This window comes from Euleptes europaea, chromosome 4 (assembly GCF_029931775.1).
Source record: "Euleptes europaea isolate rEulEur1 chromosome 4, rEulEur1.hap1, whole genome shotgun sequence".
NCBI classification, from domain to species: domain Eukaryota; kingdom Metazoa; phylum Chordata; class Lepidosauria; order Squamata; family Sphaerodactylidae; genus Euleptes; species Euleptes europaea.
The window spans coordinates 29,944,412-29,962,967 of record NC_079315.1 but is presented as its reverse complement, the minus strand read 5'-3'; the positions used below and the strand labels follow the sequence as shown (position 1 = coordinate 29,962,967).

General features: G+C 42.9%; 1 protein-coding gene across 1 annotated transcript in view; it reads right to left on the bottom strand.

Annotated features, from left to right (window-relative positions):
* The window catches only part of LOC130476950 (atrial natriuretic peptide receptor 2-like), a 61,062-nt gene extending 46,891 nt beyond the window's left edge, over window positions 1-14,171 (bottom strand). The window contains exons 1-4 of the mRNA XM_056848959.1: window positions 14,031-14,171; window positions 11,766-11,862; window positions 6,218-6,355; window positions 2,421-2,548 (exon numbers count right to left, since the gene is read on the bottom strand). Coding sequence (XP_056704937.1) covers window positions 2,421-2,548; window positions 6,218-6,355; window positions 11,766-11,862; window positions 14,031-14,171 — 504 coding nt within the window. The remainder of the gene's footprint in view (window positions 1-2,420; window positions 2,549-6,217; window positions 6,356-11,765; window positions 11,863-14,030) is intronic.
* Between the last annotated feature and the right edge of the window lie 4,385 nt (window positions 14,172-18,556).

The following is an 18,556-nucleotide window of genomic DNA, read 5'->3' as shown; positions in this document are numbered from 1 at the left end:
AGAATTCTTGACTGATACAAGCCCCTTGCTAATGAACAATGCTGCCCCCTCCAGAGCTCCCTAAGAAAAGGTCCTTAGGAATATTCACAGTGCAACCTTAAGCAGCATTACACCCTTCTAAACCTATTTACATCAATGGAATTAAAAGGGTATAACTCTGCTCAGGAAGTCTCAGGTGGGTAGGCATGTTGGTCTGCAATAGAGAAGGTTCAAGTCCAGGAGCACTTGAAAATTCGAATCTTGTTCTGCTTAGGAAGCCCCAGTTATTTATTAAAATATTCCTAAACCACCTTTCTCCTCAAACACAGACTCCAGGATGCTCATAAACATTTAAAAACAATATCAAGGATTTGAAAACAATATAGTTTCAGAAAATAAAAATATTAAACATGAAATAAACCAGTCAGCCCCAATAATTTCAGTTCTTTTCAAAAGATACCTTTCTTTCATTATCCCACCTTTCTTCCAAGGAGTTCATGATAACGTATGTGGGTTCTCCCCTCCTCCACTTTGCTCTCACAACCACCCTGTGAGATGGGTTAGGCAAAGACAAAGTATTTGTCTCAAGTCAACACTGAGTAGGGATTTGTTAAATAGGGAGTTGAACCCAGGTCCCCAGATTCTAGTCTGCTTTTAACCACTGCTCAACACTGGTCCTCTAAACAATTCAGGAAGGAAAATTTGCCTGTATACTCCTCATAGGAAGGATTCTTCACAGCATTTTCTTTGATGTTCAAGTTGTTCTGGAAGCAATTCTGATTTCATAAACATTTTTCTAACTCAAGAAAATCTGTTTTGAGTACACATTTTTCAGATTCTTACTTCCGAGCAAGCTGTAACAAAAAAGGATTATATCCCTGATCATGCAATAAATTATACAATATTACGTTCTTATGGGTTCATTCAAAAACGGCTTATTTCTGAATTAATTTCATGTGGGCCTGTATACATTTTCCCCAATGAGAGTGGCCTCTTCAAGCTAACACAAAAAGCTTGGGAAAGATAGGGAGGGTATAAATATCTCTTACTTAGCAGAGCAGAAGTCTTACAATAAAAGAGCATTCCGTATCATGAAGCCACATTCCTCTTAGCCTTTATATATAGTTTCATCTGAGCAAGGAAGCATGAAATATCTGAACCAAAATGAAACTGATGGCTAAATGTGTGTCCTTTTGATTTGCTCAGATTGCCCCATCCAAAGAAGAAAAGCAGGGATTTAGAAATCCGTGCACTACGAATCGTATTCATCCCCATTACATTTTATATAGCACCTCTGAGTGTTAAAAGCACTTTGTATGTATATATAGGCCAGTATCATTCCTTTCATACTACAATTTGGGGTTTTATTCTGAGGGACTCATGGCTTCCCTAAGGCCCCCGAGTCAGTCCATGGCTAAGGTGAGATTTGAACAGAGGATTTCCCATCTCAGAGCTCACAGTCGAAGCCACTAAGCAGGTGTGAGAAACGATTACAGGCATACCATATAAAGAATGGGTGACTGAGATGCAACTCACTATGTCTATATTTAGAGACTGCTCATACCGCATGTCCCATGATGACATGCTATCATTCAGGTATGCACAGGGAGGAGGTTTTGTTACAACTACCTCCAGCCCTGCTGTGTAGTTGGATGTTGGTCAGACAACGTTGGCTCCGATTATATGACCCCGACCTCAAAAGGGCCCCAACTATGGGGCCCTAACAAAACCAGTCCAAAAAAAAGAAAGAAAAAGGGGAGAAAGCACAGAGTCTTGCCTCTGAGCAAAGGCGAATAGCCTAACCTGAAAAAGCCGAATACTCCATTCGGCTTCAGGGAGACCCCCAGGTTTTGACGTTCAGTAAACCTAAAGCCCAAAAATTACCAAAACAGCTAATTTCAGGTTTATTTTCAGTTTGGGGTTGTCGATATGCACAACCTTAGTCTTCATACACACACTCTTCAGACACCTTGAAGGGACAATACTGTCCTCTCATCCACGGGGAGGGAAGTGGCTGAAAAGGCCCATTTGTGGAATCTGGCCAATTGAAACTCATCAGTCACCAGTTCCTTCTGAATAATATATTTTTACTTCTGGGTGGCCTTGGGTCAGTCACAGTTCTCTCAAAACTCTCTCAGCCCACGTGGAGGCAGGCAATGGCAAACCACCTCCGAACGTCTCTTGCCTTGACAACCCTACGGGGTCGCCACAAGTCAGCTGTGACTTTATGGCGCACACACCCATACAGGTTGGTATGGATGGAGATGGTCTTTCATGTACTATCTCTGTTATTTCCTTTACATATTTCACCTCTATACTCCATGATGCTAGCTACTATTTTTCTTCCCAGCTATGACAGTTTCTGCATCTGAACTTGGGTTATGACTTCTTCTAGGTCCTAATGCCTCTTGGTTCCCTCCAGTTTTCACCATCATACTAACCATGAAAGCCAGTGGACAGGAGTGTATGTTTGCATGATGGACACAGCAGTTCTCCCCGTTAGCATCCTTCCAATTGGGAGGGCATTCCTGTTCCTCACAGAACTTCTTAGCAGCAGATGCATTACTTAAAGAGAATTAGTTCAAAGGCAGACAATTACTTTGAAATCAATATGCATTCCTAAATAAATTTTAAAGCATTTTGGCATTAGCACAACTAAATGGCGACAGATTGTACAATCCCATTTCCCTAAAGACTTTGCGCTATCCCCGTCTGTTTGGTTCACTTAAAAGACTCCTAAACTCTACATTTTGTCTCAGAATTAATGATACCAACCTCAAGGCAGGACCTGGAGTTCTGCCATGGACTGCCCTGGTATAGCATGCGAGGACGAGGCCTCACTGGAGGCAGAGGAAGACAACCTGCCCCCAACCTCCGCCTTAGCAGATCCTTCCTGTGAGTCTGGGGTCTCAGGGCTTTCCCAGCAGAGCCCTCAGGCCTGGAGGCCCCAGCATGGACCTGTCCACAACCAGACCCACCAGTCTCCTGAGTCCCAAAGCACCTCATGTGCAGAGGAGGCAAGGGCTGAAGCATGAACAAAGTACAGGAGTCCGCGCCGGGCAGCCTGTGGCCTTCCCTCTATTGAGGAAATGATAGAAGAGACCAATAAGTCAGCACAGGATCTGGGCCTCAGTACTCATGAGTAGAGGTGCTGACTCAGCTTGCAGGGTGGGAACCTGTAGGGAAACACCTGGAGGGAAACTTCCTATATAAGGCTGCAGAAGTGCTGCAGCCAGCATGGGATCAGCTTATCTGCAGTCTTGCACCTGTTTGGTAGCTATTCTTATTATCTGGCCCTTGGACAGCTTTTGATTCTGCCTTTTGGAATGTGTAACCTGACCTTGGATTGCTTTCTGACTTTGCCTTTGATTTGGCTATTGGACCCTGGACTGTGACATTTGGACTGTAACCTGGGAACCCCTGCTATCAGACCCTGTGCCTAAAGGGACGTGCCTTCTGCCTGATAGCAAGGACAAGTTCTCTTGGAATTAGAGCTGATCTCCAGATGACAGAGATCAGTTCCCATGCAGGAAATGGTAGCTTTGGAGGGTAAACTCTATGGCATCACAGCTAGGGTTGCCATATGCCTGGTTCTGGCGGGTAATTGCCTGCCAATTAACCAGGCTGCATGCTGAAGCACTCCTGCTTCCCCTCCGGTGGTGATCCTGTGTGCATGCAGCCATGATGGCATCACTTCCAGGATAAACCCGGAAGTGCAGCATTGTGTGAGATGCTCTTCCGGGTTTACCCCGGAAATGATGTTGTTGCCTCTATGTGTGGGGGATCGCCACCTCAAGCCCTGCCCCCAAAAAGCTCCCACTGATGCTGAGTGGGGACCTGACAACCCTGATCACAGCCCTTCTGAGCTTCTTCCCTCCCCAAACTCCACCCTCCCCAGGCACCGCTCCCTAATCTCCAGGAATTTCCCAAGCCAGTACTGGCGACCCTACATAGAGTTGCAGTGGTTGGAGTCATGGAGCAGGGCCAGTTGTGGGTCCCCCAAACAGACAGTGTCCAAGGACCCCCTTCCCCTTGCTTACTGCAAGTCCCCCTTCCCACCGCCACATCTGCCTGTGCATCGTTACTCCACATGCTAGCAAACCTTCCTGTGCTCACAACCACACATGCAGCATATATGCACTTTCCCCAATTGACTGGGCAATGTGTATAACTGGGAGTGCCACCACTGTGGCTGCCAGGAGCACCAATGTTGCATACCTCCCACATGCCCTTCCACAGCAGAGCTGGGCAGCATATGCACCTGGGAATACAGGTGGTGAAGTGCTTACAAGCACAGGATCAGCAGCAGAAGCATATGGGGTCAGCAGCTGCCCCACCTCAGGGTATGCTGACGCTGGCTCTGGATTGGAGACCATGGTTCCAATCCTCACTCTACCACAGTGCTCAGTGGGTAAATTGAGCTAGTTACTCTCAGACCAACCTATCTCCTAGAACTGTTGTGACGACAAAACAGTATGAGTGTGTGTGGGGGATACACCGTGTATTGTGCCCTGAGCTCTTTGGAGGAAGGACAAGGTAGACATGGCTGGATACACAGCTGCTCAAATCTCGGCTTGGTGGGTTTACCATCCTCTCTAAAACTGGAGATGGCAACACCTGCCAGAGATCCTCTAGGCTCCTTTTATAACAAAGTCAATGTGTCTGTTGCAGTTAATATTTTTTTAAAGAGATTTTACAAATTTATAGGAAGGAATGTGGAATGTGTACACATGATCACCAAGAACGGGGAATTTCATATATTAGTAGGCATATAGTACACTCCTAAATGGAGATACATCCTTTGACCCCGGCATCAGCCGGGGAGGGTGGGGTATAAATGCAATTATCTGCCTACAGGTGCTGAAGGGAACACTTAAGTTTTAGAAAACACAATGCAGACTTTGAAACAGTTTGACAACTAAATCCATGACTTATAAAAATCAAGGTAAAAACCAGTATTAATAAGAAAGACAGTCAAGAATCACATTGCCTGACAGTAACCCCAACAGCCAGCCATCAAGCAGAACTTTTGCTCAACTGCTAGAAATAAAATATTTGTAAACAAAAAGAAACAGTCCTTGTTGACAGTAGCTAAGTGGATTTGGGCAACTGAGGTCAGTTCTTTGTTCCAGAGCGTGAGTTATGCCAGGAATGTGAACAAAGTGCATATTCAGGCTGCCAGTCATCCACGCCTTTGTTTGAATATGCACAATCATTCCTTTTTATGCATATTCTCAATTAAGTAATTATGCGGCCAAATCTGATTAGCTGGGAGATGACATCACTGTTACTAGGAAGAGGAAGGGCTAATTTTCAAATGCACAATGGTGCCATAGCTAAATAAGTCTCACTATGGAGCGCTTCAGCCTGAATGCTGGAATTTGGTACATACATGTCAGGCCCATTGCTGCATCTTGGCCTGACTTTGCTCCAGGTCTGTCTGACAAGGCCCTGGTCACGTGCCTTTTGGTTCTCATGCTTTGTAGAGTATATCTCTCTGCCTACTGGTGTGGTATGTGTGCCCATCCTGTTTACCACAGCTGCACTCTTGTTATGCTTTGTTATGACTTTCTACCCTGAGAACGCTTATCATAGATTCTACTGGCCTGCCTGACACTATGCAATGTATTTTAACCCTGTATTCGAACCATATTCTCCATTAGTAGCCTTCCTCTGCTGGAGTGGCAGTCGACTTCTGACTTTGTCCAATCCCAAATAAAGCCTAACCTGTTTCAGAGTCTTGCCTGAGCAAGTTTTGCTTGAAGGGACACTGAGGACAAAACCCTGAGTCTGACAATATGTGAACAGAATGCCTGAATGTGGGTTACAGGTAGCATCTAGGGCTGCTAACTTATAGGTGGGGCCTGGAGTTCAGTTACATCTGATCTCCAACAACAGAGAAAATGGCAGCTTCCAAGGGCAGACCCTATAGCATTACATCCCTGCAGCACTCCCTCCCCAAACCCTGCTTTTCCCAGGTTCCACTCCCAGTAATTTCCCAACCTGGAGTAAGCAGCCCCAGTAGCACTTCCTTTATTTGAAGCTCACTCTGCCGAAAAAACTGGTGAAAAGGGCCCCCCAAAGATCTGCGAATCTAGTCTTGGCTGATTTTTCCAACCCTAATGAATGGTTTTTGCCATTATTTTGGGATTCTTATAGGATTGCGACTATCAAAACTTTATTCTGAAGCTCCACCGGAACACGCACAGACACTCACGTAAACCATTGTATGCAAAGGTGTACCTGTGGGAAAGGATCCTATTTTCCACAGCGTATTGGTAAAAGTAATCTGCCGCAAAGACTGCATAGATGACATCAAAGGACTCCCCACTGATGACCTTTTCTGGCGGCCTCAGGACCCAAGTCATCTCTAGGCCTGGAAAGGAAGCAGAGGTCCAAACTATGTCAATATTGCTCAGCTTTTTACCCAAAGATTGGTTGTGTGCAACTGACTATGGGGGTTCTGGCCTGCAAACGCTTATTATGGCATGATACATTTGGAAGTTTTTTAAGATGCAACAAGACTGTGTGTTGTTATTTCCCTCAAAGGATTCCTTGGGGCAGGGGATGAGGGAGTCAAAGAACCTACTTAGTGAGCCCACAAAAAAATTGCACTTTTGCTTATGGCATCCTACATTTTCAGTAGCTGCTAAAAAGATTTAGAACAGTTTTGGGCATGTGTCAGGAGCAGGCCATGAGGATGGTATGTGGTAGTGTTGTTGTGCTGGTTATCCGGGCTGTGTAACCGTGGTCTTGGAATTTTCTTTCCTGACGTTTCGCCAGCAGCTGTGGCAGGCATCTTCAGAGGAGTAACACTGAAGGACAGTGTCTCTCAGTGTCAAGTGTGTAGGAAGAGTCAGAGAGGGGTTGAGTTTGAGCTGAGTACTGTCCTGCAGACGTGATGTGCTAATCATTGTCCTGTAAGTATCAAGATAATGTACTAATGAGAGTGTGGTATGTTAATATGGAAGCAATTGTATCCTGAAATGATCTGGTAATGTGTGAAATCCAAAGCTAATCTGCATGGCTATTGTTGACTGTAGCCTTTGTTAGTCTGGAGGTTTTTCAGGGCAGGAAGCCAAGTTGTTGTGCTGCTTCCAGGTGCTGTTGTGCTATTCTGTCCAAGGCCAGTCTAAGCCCCATGTTTAGTCTTCATAGATTCCCATACTGTGGGAATCGCCGAGTGCTCCTTCCTGCCTGTTGGAGCAGAGGGGTTACCTGGATAACCGGTTATCTCCTTTTGCTCTCCCATATATGCTATGTGCCTTGCCTTTGACCCTTACTAGTGTCCTTTTGGATATGGCTTCTGAAACCTGTCGATTCTAACCAATAAAACTGCTTTCGTAGATTTGCTCTCTGCTGAAATCTGTTTAAGGGTTTGCCGCAGGGCTAGAGCTTACAGCATGCTAGTATGATCTGCTGACAGTAGGGCAATATTTGATTGTGGCTTTCATAACAGCTTTTCGATCTCCACTGCTGTTGTATATTAAAGCTTTTTACTCTTATGGATCCTGTGGACAATAATCCAATGCTGCTCTTGACACTGTAGTGTTAATACTGCTCTGGATGTGAGCTTCAACAATACATTAACAGTTTACTACGGAGAAATCAAGTAATTAAAAAGCTAAGATTTATAGACAGGAGTATGTATATTTTGCACGTTTGCTGTTTGCAAGAGCATAACCAATGTTTCTTGCAAGAAATGATGAATATGCATAACTGGCAGAAACAAACAAGTACCTTGTAAAATATGGACTGTGCTGAGACTGAACTCCAGGATTAGGGGTGGACAAGTAAGACAATGTAGCCCAGAAACTATCCAGACTGACTCGACCCCTATGGCACTACAAACCAGCGCTGCAGAAGCTACTCAGCTCAGACCTGATCAGCGGTGCCAAAAATGAGTGTTGACTATGGTACAAGGAGAAGCAACAGGTGAACCCACTGCTGACACCACTGGTCAGATCTGAGATGAGTGACCGCTGAAGCACTGGCACTGTAATGTTTAAATGGCTTGTGGGACACTATAAGAAATCTACCGTGTTTCACTGCCCTCTGAGGCACACAAATTTTAGGTAAGCATAGGCTTATTCACACATGGAAGGCACTGGCTGACATTGTAGTAATCAAGTGATGAATATGAGTATGTGTGAGCCAGCTATAGGGCAGATGTAGAAGGATGTCAGACACCACTGCGGGGTCTTGGTGCTGACAGGTCTGCGCGTCATCACTTGAGCGGCAAATCTCAACCCAGTCTGTAAGCCATTATCAAATGCTTATGTGATGCGGCCCATACATAATTCATTTGGAGCTCTAAATCCCACCGGCTTTTCCACCGATAAATTAAAAACAATTCTTTCTTTTAAAAATCCACAAAAAACCAGGAACACTTAAGGCTTTGCATTAGGTATAATTTTACCCAAATTCTGGTCTTTTTCAAAGCTATGCTTTCAACAAATGAAATGTAGCTACAGAAAGATGAAAGCAATGTGCCTTTTATACGCTATTTGCAATCAGTAATTCGTTTTTGAAGGCATCAGCTGTTCAAGAGCTGATGGCTTGCTTTTTTTTGTTAAATCATTACAATTGCTGAATGGTTGGAAAGATCAAAGCATTAAAATGTAACTACAGAAGCTCTCTGGATTAGCTTGAGTGTCTACTGAATGCAGTCTGGTTTGGACTGTGTAAAACCGGAATATAACAGTGTTACATGTAATATCTATTGCCATATTTGCTTGGGGAGCTGTACAGGCTTTAGACATTATAATGAAAAAGGGACATCTTAAGAAGCTAAAATCCATCTTCTTTTAAAACTGATGTTAAAGTTCAGGTTGAATATCCCTGCTCAGGACCAGAAGTGGTCCGTATTTCAGATCTTTCTGTATTTTGGAATATTTGTATATAACTAATATCTTGGGGATGGGACCAAAGTCTAAACACGAAATTCATTTATGTTTTACATATACTTCATACACATAGCCTGAATGTAATTTTAAACAATATTTTTAAAATAATTTTGTGTAGATTGAACCATCAGTGGCACTGCTGAGGGCCTGTGAGTAATACCTGCATGGTGACTCAAAAAGTCCAGTTTCGGATCAGTTCGGATATCTGGATAACGGATACTCAGCCTGTACAGCAGAAACTGGTGCCTGGTTGTCTGAGACCAGAAAGATAATATACAGGGTCTCCATGAAACAAGGGACTGGGTTTCAATAAATAAGCTTTAACAAGCAGAGACACTAGCCCTGTATACATGTTCCAAAGAATGCATGTACACCTTGAAGGTATGTGCATAATTTGTCAGTAAGAGTCACTCTGGAAATAAAACTGGAACCCATACTTGGATAAATTGTGCATTCAGCTGTACCTGTGTTCAATATACTGTAAGAATTATTCTATGTGCTACTAAATCAAGTTACAGTGAACACACATACTATCTGCATACAGCGTGCACTTGATTTTTCTACATATGTGTGTCAAGTAATTCTCATGTTACATCCAGCAGCTGTACAGCCCAATGTGTAATTTAAAACCCACATTTATCAAGGTACTAGTGCCCAGTTTCATTTGTAAAGAGAACAGGTGTTGCCCCCCCCCTTTTTTTTACAAACAGATATACATACATATATGCAGGAGGGACATGTCTACACTGTAACATGTGAATAGGGATAGAGTGTATGTATATTCACTGTAACATGTATACAGGGCTGATATTAATACCTAAGCTCAAAATGTTCCCGCAAGTCCTAGCAGGAACCTACTCAAATGAGGAGACAGGATGAGAAACCATCCTTTACCATTCTAATTGTATACCTATATAGATCATATCAAGGTATTTGGCCTGGTTCTATTTTTAAAGTGAACATGGATTGAGTCGTTCTTACAAACAGATTATCTATATACATTCAGGGTGTACATTGATTCATAAGAGCTTGTGTACAGGGCTAGCATCTCTTGTTAGAACGTTCTTAATGGTACCCTTTTCCATACTTCATGGATCCCTTTCATATTACTTCATTGGTTTCACAGGGAAGGCTCAAGGTGTTGGTGAACAAACTCCTACATAAATCATCATTTGAAGTGTTAAAGTGCCATCCTAAAAAGAGTGGTGTAGTGGTTAAGAGTGGCGGACTCTAATCTGGTGAAGTTGGTTGGTTTCCCCACTCCTACACATGAAGCTTGCTGAGTGATCTTGGGCTAGTCACACTTCTCTCTGAACTCTCTCAGCCTCACCAAGGTGACTGTTGTGGGGAGAGGAAGGGAAGGAGATTTGAGTCTCCTTAAGAAGGTAAGCTGGTTTGAATCTCCTTAAAAAGGTAGCGAAAATCAGCATATAAAAACCAACTCTTCTTCTTCCAAGCTCATTGACTTCAGTGGACTTTGATGGGTGTAATGGTGCTTAGTATTGCACTGTTTGCTTTTGTGATCAGCTGATCATGTCTGTCCATCTTATGTGTAATGCTTTGGAAGGTGTGAGTGCCTCTAGATTTGGTCTTCCACAGTAAAGAGCCTCTGGAAGACTGCTCTGAGTGCTGATATTACTGTGAGCTGTTCATTCTTCATCTAGCTAGTTTAACAGTTATCAACTGTGTCCATCTTGGTGAATTAGAATCATTGGGACTAGCTCCCCAGGAATTTTGTTTCAGACTGTGCAATAATATTTATTTTCACTCTAGTTGGACAGATGGTCTCTTTGTTTGTAATCATTGTAAATAATTACGATTATCGGATAACAGCTCCACATATGTAATATGTAAGATGTGAAGAACACAGAAATATTCGTAAATAGGGGTGTGCATTCAGGAAAGTCAAACCAAAAAAATAGTGGTTTAAGCTGTAGCCAGCAATTCCAATCATGAAAAAAACAGAAAAAATCAGTTTTTTTCAGGATTATTTTGAGATTGCTGGGTACAGCAGTAGAAAGGTGTCTGTTGTGGGGAGGGGGAGGGAAGGTGATTGTAAGTCACTTGGAGACTTCTTAAAGGTAGAGAAAAGTGGGGTATAAAAACCAACTCTTCTTCCTCCATTGGAAACAATGGAGGATGGGGCCTATAAAATTGGACAGCCTGGTCACCAGCATCTTTGCTGCAAATATGGAGCCTCTATCTTAAAAAAAAACACACACACCCCAAGCCCCAGAAAGATTCCCTATAGGCTATAATGGAGCTAATTTTTTATTCCTCCCAAAAACTCCCCAAAAACCCCATACTGTTATGGGAATTTGGGAATATTCAGGAATCCTGAAAATTTCGGGGTCCAATATACCCAAATCAAAATCCCCCCCCCCAATTTTTTTGCACACCCCTACTTGTAAACACCAAAGCGCATGCATCAGGAAACCACAGCCCAATCTAGGTATTTAAGGAAAGAATTCCCATAATTCATGTTGAATGTAGGAAATATCAGAGTGAAAGAGGCATACGTGCAACAAATATGACTGCCATATAAAGTGTGGAGCTACTCTGGAGCAGATCATAGGCTGCATGTGAATGCACAGTTCCTATTCCTTTTTATATCACCAAGGAGAAATTCCTGGTAGACTGTGTCTGGTACCTGCAGCCATTTTTTTACTGTCTTTTCTGTGGACTACTCAAATGCCAGGCAAGTCTCTTCACTAGTTTTCCTGCATGCACGCTGATCATTTCCTTTGGCTTGTCTAGAAACAGATACCACTACTTACATATTTGAACAAGGTAAGAGGTAGGAAATATTTGAGGGGTCCTTTTGACCACTTCCCTTTCCTTCCAGTCTATTGTTCCAGCCCAAATGAAGGATGCACTCACCTCCGCAGTCCACCATGTTAAATTCATCTGGTTTTTCCAGGGGCCAACAATCATAGTCAGTATTGTCCAAATCATGCCATCCCTCTGCAAAAACAGCCTGCCACAAAGAAAGATGAAATTGACCTGGGTTCCGCAGGCAACAACAGAACAAAACCAAACCCATTACCTTTTCCTGTGGGTTACTGTCTGAGAACAAGGCAAGCCCCGACCGGCAATCACATCAGCATCTCAAGGCTCATAGCTGGAGCCAGAACCAGGTCCAGGAGACAATGAGGGACAGAAGCCATACCTATTGCCTCCTCCTGCACCACTGGTGAAGACTACTCTTGACTTGGACTGCCGCCATCACCAGACCAGTCTGCCTCTCCTCCTTGCCACTATTCAATAAAATAGCTAGAGGTTTCCAACTTGCCATTTTCCTCTTCATTAAAGAAATGTTATGATCATCACTGTAATATATCTGATTAATGCATCGCCTGTTAGGAAGTATAGAACAGTCCACAACCTGCACTGCTTATTAGATATATGAACACAACAGAAGGAGGTCCAAAACAGAAGTGGACATGAGAACCAAACTGTTCAGTTTAATGTGACAGGTATAGGCCAAGATTCTAAAATGAGTCAAAAAGAGAAAGACATCGCAAACATTTATATTGTAATACCTTCGGCAACAGGTGAATGATAAAACTGAAACATCCTTTCTCTAATAATATGCAGTATGTGTGTGTGTGAGTGAGAGAGAGAGAGAGAGAGAGAGAGAATTTTATATATATAATAAAATGGATCAAAATGGGGGAAAGTTCTCCATATTGCATTTGCTTTTGTTTTACTGACTTTACATTGCTCCTGTTGATGGTGGTGGAGATAGCAACATGGACCTTGCAGTAATACAATATTTTTATTGGTTCATTAACAATTTAACATGAATTGTATTGTCTGCTAATTTTATTACAAAAACTGTATTATTACATCCACATGTCATTATTTTATTAACCAGCATTGTTTTATTAACCATTCTTTACTGCTAGTACAACCATGTAATACTTGTGTCAAAAAACTAGTCACCAGAATTGAGTATTTTCCCTTCAAATCCTCACTCAGACCTTTGGGACCTAAAAGTCCTCCCCAATGGCTGGATAGTGCCATTTAGTTGCCATGAGTCTTATTTCTCCTTTAACATCCGACATACTTTACAGGGTTTATAAAAGTTTGTCACTATTACCTGATTCAGATTTCAGACGCATATCATTTTTTCCTGCTACGCTGTCACTATTTTTATAGACTAGCTTGCTGTCAGAATTATCATAAATAAGCATGGGTTGTTATTACAGAGGACTATAATGAAATCAAGAGTGAAGATTACCTACCAGTAAACTGAGAAAGGTTTGGAGCTCAGGACCAAGTGATGCGACAGCTCTCATTATCCTGTTACAGACAAGCAAGTGTTTGTTGCTGAAGGAGCCAAATTTCCTCCCCAGGGTGTTCTCTCTGCCTTTCAGCTGCAACTCTTGCAGTCCTTCCTCCCCTCAATATATCTTTCCTTGTGTAGAATGGGAACTTCACAACTGAGAGACACTGTCCTTCAGTGTTACTCCTCTGAAGATGCCTGCCACAGCTGCTGGCGAAACGTCAGGAAAGAAAATACCAAGACCACGGTCACACAGCCTGGATAACCTACAAGAACCTATGAGTGAAGAAGCCTTGCTTCCTGCTCTCCCCCTGTGACCAACGACCGTAGAGACACTCCCTTGCAGCTCATTGCCTGAATTATGCTTGTTGATCACAAGGTGGGGAACACAGATGGCTCCTATTGCTCCTACTTTTTAGGTCTACCTTTTAAAAAAATTGTTTTGAATCCTCAGGATTCCTTGTTGAGAAATCCAGGCTGTCCAGGAGGACTGATGTAGCAAATAAATTTTGTAAAGGTGTATAAGAAGAGAGATATACGTTTTTTCACACAGAACATTTATACATTACCAGTTTCAGGTTCCAGAAAGGGTATTAATAGTACAGAGTGATACCAGTTTAAAACCGGGCATTAATTTATGGCTTGGCTAAATGCACCACAGCACAAACCTGTGCAGTGATGGTTGTTAGGACGATCAACATTTGTGAACACATTTAACTACATCAGACTTACAAGCAAACTCTGACCCCACGACAAAGAGCTATATGGCGTAACCACAATCCTCCAGCCTGACCCATACAAGGTATTTCTCTCTGTACTATTGCTGTAGCCCTAACAGTTAACAGTTCCCCACATACCAGAACAAGGGTACAAACTATACCCTTGGACTGGCACTGAGCCTGCTGCGTTCCATCATCTGCTCTGCTGTGAATCAGCAGAAGAGAATATAATGGCTTCTCAATCTCATTTATCAAAATGGCCCAGGAGATATCCATCATGTTTGAATAATCAGAATTTGGAATGAATGTTTTTACGCATTCTTGTGAAGTGTGATAATTTTTTAAAATTTAGCAGTGGTAAACGTCTATATTTTGGAGATCAAAGGTGTTCTCTAGACACTAGGCTTGCCAGATTGCCCGCCTCCGACTTCCAATGGCTCTCCCCACCCCCACTACCACCCCGTGCACACTCTTGCAGTGGGAGAAAACATAGGGATGAAGAAGAAGGAAAAGATGGTTTTTATATGCCATCTTTCTCTACCACTTAAAGAAGAAACAAACCGGCTTACAACCACCTTCCCTTCCACTCCCCACAACAGACACCCTGTGAGGTAGGTGGGGCTGAGAGAGCTCTAAGAGAACTGTAACCAGCCCAAGGTCACCCACCTGGCTTCATGTGTAGGAGTGGGGAAACCAACCCAGTTCACTAGATTAGCGTCCACCACTCATATGAAGGAGTGGGGTATCAAACCCAGTTATCCAGATTAGAGTCTACCGCTCCTAACCACCGCTGTTAACCTCTACACCATGCTGGATGATGTTATGTATGTGGCAATGTCACCCCCCCGTCACCTCGTCAGTGACACTGTAGGAATTCCCCCAATCTCTGTGGTGAGACTTCCCCTGACTATGGAAGATCCACTGATTTAGCAATTTGCAATAATCTCTTTTCCTTTCTGTAAAATGTATTGAAATGTATTAGGACAGCCAGGGAATAGCTTGTTGCTGGGCAGGATATCTCTGTGTGTGTATGTCTGTGTGCTAAGGAATTGGGGCAAGAGTCAGGGAGGGTTACAATGAACCATAATAAGAACTGGGTGAAACTGTTACTATACTGCCGCCTCCATGTCTGTAGTGCTATCAGCTTTACCCTGAATGTTGATGGGTTGTCATATCTTGAATTTGGATAAATATCCCTTCCTCAGTATGATCGGGGCTCAGAGATTTTTACTCGGTAGACTGCTCTGGGTAACAGCTGCTCCGAATAAATAACTGTTTTCTTGCAAACAACGGTCTCGGGTCTCCTTCTCCCCTACAAACCTCTGGTTTACCACATCATTGGTCATACAGCGTCGGGCAATGTGCTGTCATCAGTTCTGAGTATTCACACAGAAGTGATGTCACTGCATTGCACAATGCTCCCCCTCCCCATGCCCCATCTTTAAACACTCCCAGGATTGTCAACTGCAGGCCTGGCAAACCTACCAGACACTAATCTGGGGACTGGAAAAACATGATCTCAGATAGGTTCTATAATAGTGGCATCCCATCTATAGAGTACATGCGCTCAAGTGTACATTGACAGAAAAGAGCTACGGAATGAAGAGGCATTGTGAATAGGGTTGCCAGGCCCCTCTTCGCCATTGGCAGGAGGTTTTTGGGGCAGAGCCTAAGGAGGGCGGAGTTTGGGGAGGGGAGGGACTTCAATGCCATAGAGTCCAATTGCCAAAGGGGCCATTTTCTCCAGGTGAACTGATCTCTATCGGCTGGAGATCAGTTATAATAGCAGGAGATCTCCAACTAGTACCTGGAGGTTGGCAACCCTAATTATGAAAGAGGTCCTCAAAAGACAAACTGGCACGACCTGCTACTTTCCCAGAATGTGCATGATATAATCATATGTATATCAAGATCACTTCCTTGCTTCCTTTTCCTTTCCTTTCTTTTTATCCCTTAGAAGCTCCTTGATCAATTGATCTTGAGCAGCATATATCTAGTGTTGGAGGGATATAAGGACTGAAACAAATCTTGCCACTGACAATGTAGCCTTGAGGTCCCTATCACTTAGTAAAAAAGGCATTATGTCAGTCACAGAGGCATTGGATTTGTATATTAAAAGGGGGGAAATATAGTGCGATCGAAGTTCCTCGTAAAAGCGGCATTCCAAAAGGGCATGGGCTAATGTGTCAATAGAGCCAGAAGAGCAAGGGCAGATCCTGTCTGAGTATGGTATATTCAGAATTCTGCCCTGCATTACCATAGAAGGGTTAGCATTCAATCTAGCCAAGCAAAAAGCTCTAGAGACGAGGAGTTGTTAGATAATATGTATAGGCAGGCAGACCACGTGGAGGGGGTATTCCGAAGAACTGGGATGAACAGACACGACGAGCATGAAAAGTAGTGATGTTATAATCGAGCTCTTTAATGCACTTTTTAATTTTGGCAAATGCTTCAGTTTTCCCAAGACCTGCTACTTTCCCAGAATGTGCATGATATAATCATATGTATATCAAGATCATTTCCTTGCTTCCTTTTCCAAACAAAAGGAACTGTAAGCAATTTTTCCTCACCCTATATTAAAATTTTGCAAGGCCACCAAAGGCCATATGATGTTACTTTGATGGTAATATCCAGCCCCGAGTTGAATAGCTGGCCACCTCTCTATAATCCTTCCATTGTTTCCCTCTAGAAATATTTTAGGAAAATAATGCGGAAATGTAGCACCCTTTGAAGTAGGTTAGGCTGAGAGAGAAGCGATGGGCTCTAGGTCACCCAAGGGGTCTCTTCACTAAGTGGGGTACTTTAACTTGGATCTCCCCAGTCCTAGAGGTTACATTTCTCTCCCTTCCTCTTTCATCCCCCCTCCCTCTCTCTGTCTGCTGCATGTACTAGAAAGCTGGATCCAGCTGTGATTTCCCAGCATATGTAAGTATTTCAAATGTTACAGGGTAAACCACAGGTACAAGTCGTTCATTTATGGGTACCTGGCAAATATGAAGTGAAGTAGCCCTAAGCCACCCAGGCTAGAAACTTAAAAGGTAGAAGGTATATTTTCTCGGGTAACTGTGTTAGCATTTATCCCTCTTTTTCCCCAGAGTGCCACTTATGTAATCTTTTAAACCAGTGGTTCCCAACCTTTTTTTGACCAGGGACCACTAGGACTTTTTTGTTCGGTGCAGGGACCCCAAGGTTCAAAATAAAAATTCTGAGAATTTGAAAATAAACTTTAATCATAACTGTTAGTTAAACTTTAAACTTAGAATAATATTTGAATATATATTTTTATTAGAGAACTTTTAATTGAAAATATTAATTTATTATGGGGTTATAACTTTGTTTCGCAGACCCTAATTTAGTTCTCGTGGACCCCTGGGGGTCCACGGACCCCCAGTTGGGAACCAGTGTTTTAAACCCTGTGTAAAACCTGTAAACACCTAACTTGCTATACTCCAGGTCCACGCATCTGCACAGAATGCTTACCTAAATGAAGTTGTCAATCACCGCCACCAATGACAGCACACGTTGTGGTTCTATAAAATATATATCTTGATAATTACATTTTATATATAATGTGCCTCATTCTGATAAAAGAATATATGTGACAGAATAACTTCAGGCGCTGAAGGTCCTATAAATGAATTGTTCTTTTACTCCCCTCTAGTGGTTGGAGACCAAAACAGCACAAGTCAAGTCTACTTTCAGGATAGCAGAGGTCCTCAAACCTTTCAAGCCTGCAAGCACCTTTCGAATTCGGACATGGGTGGGCGGGTGCAGCCACAAAATAGCGGCCACAGCTTATCTTCCGTCACACAGTGAAGATCTTTGTGCTGTGGTGGCAGGCAGCTGCTGCCAAAGTAACATTTGTAAAAATCTGCACAGCTAATCAGATCTCCAGTGGCCAGTCAGAAGCCTTGCTGGGCAAATGCCCAACCTGACCCCACCCAATATCTAAAAACACTTGGTGGATGCCAGGAAAGGTGTTGGCAGGTGCCATGATGCCCATGGGCACCACATACGGTTGCCAACCTCCAGGTAGCAAACCACAAAAAAAAGAAGCACTCCTGCGCTACTACCACAAGGTTTGGAAATCAGCACAGAGATAACAGTACAACGCGGCCACATAAATAACGTGTTTAAACATATATTCAACCAAAGTGCAGTGATACATATAAGAAACACATACAACTATGTACACAAATGTATAATGCTTTCTCTAATTCAGTCTTTATGCAAAAAGGTTTTCTGTTGTAGCAGTAGTTGTAGAAAATTCTTTTAAAAGTCCATAAGGTACTTGTAATAAATATTCAAATCTTCAGAAGAAGGCAATGGCTAGAGACCCCTGCAGTATAGAATCAAGCGCCTTGCTTAGAGTTTATTCTCAGGCACTCAGCAAGATAGAAGAGGAATCTCTACCTTTAAGGGAATCGCTACCTTTAAAGCTTGTCTGTTCAGTACTAGTGTTCTAATCAAGAGAATTTATTCTTTTTCTAGGGTTGTAACCATATGGACCTCTAGACCTAAATAATATTTCTAGATTGGAACTCTGAAAGATGAAGGTGCTAGTAGATGTAGCTATGCCCATACACATTTCTAAAAATACCGTCCCACTTAGATATTCCTACAGTTACAGGAATTCTGGACTAGGCAGCGTGAGTGTTCTGATG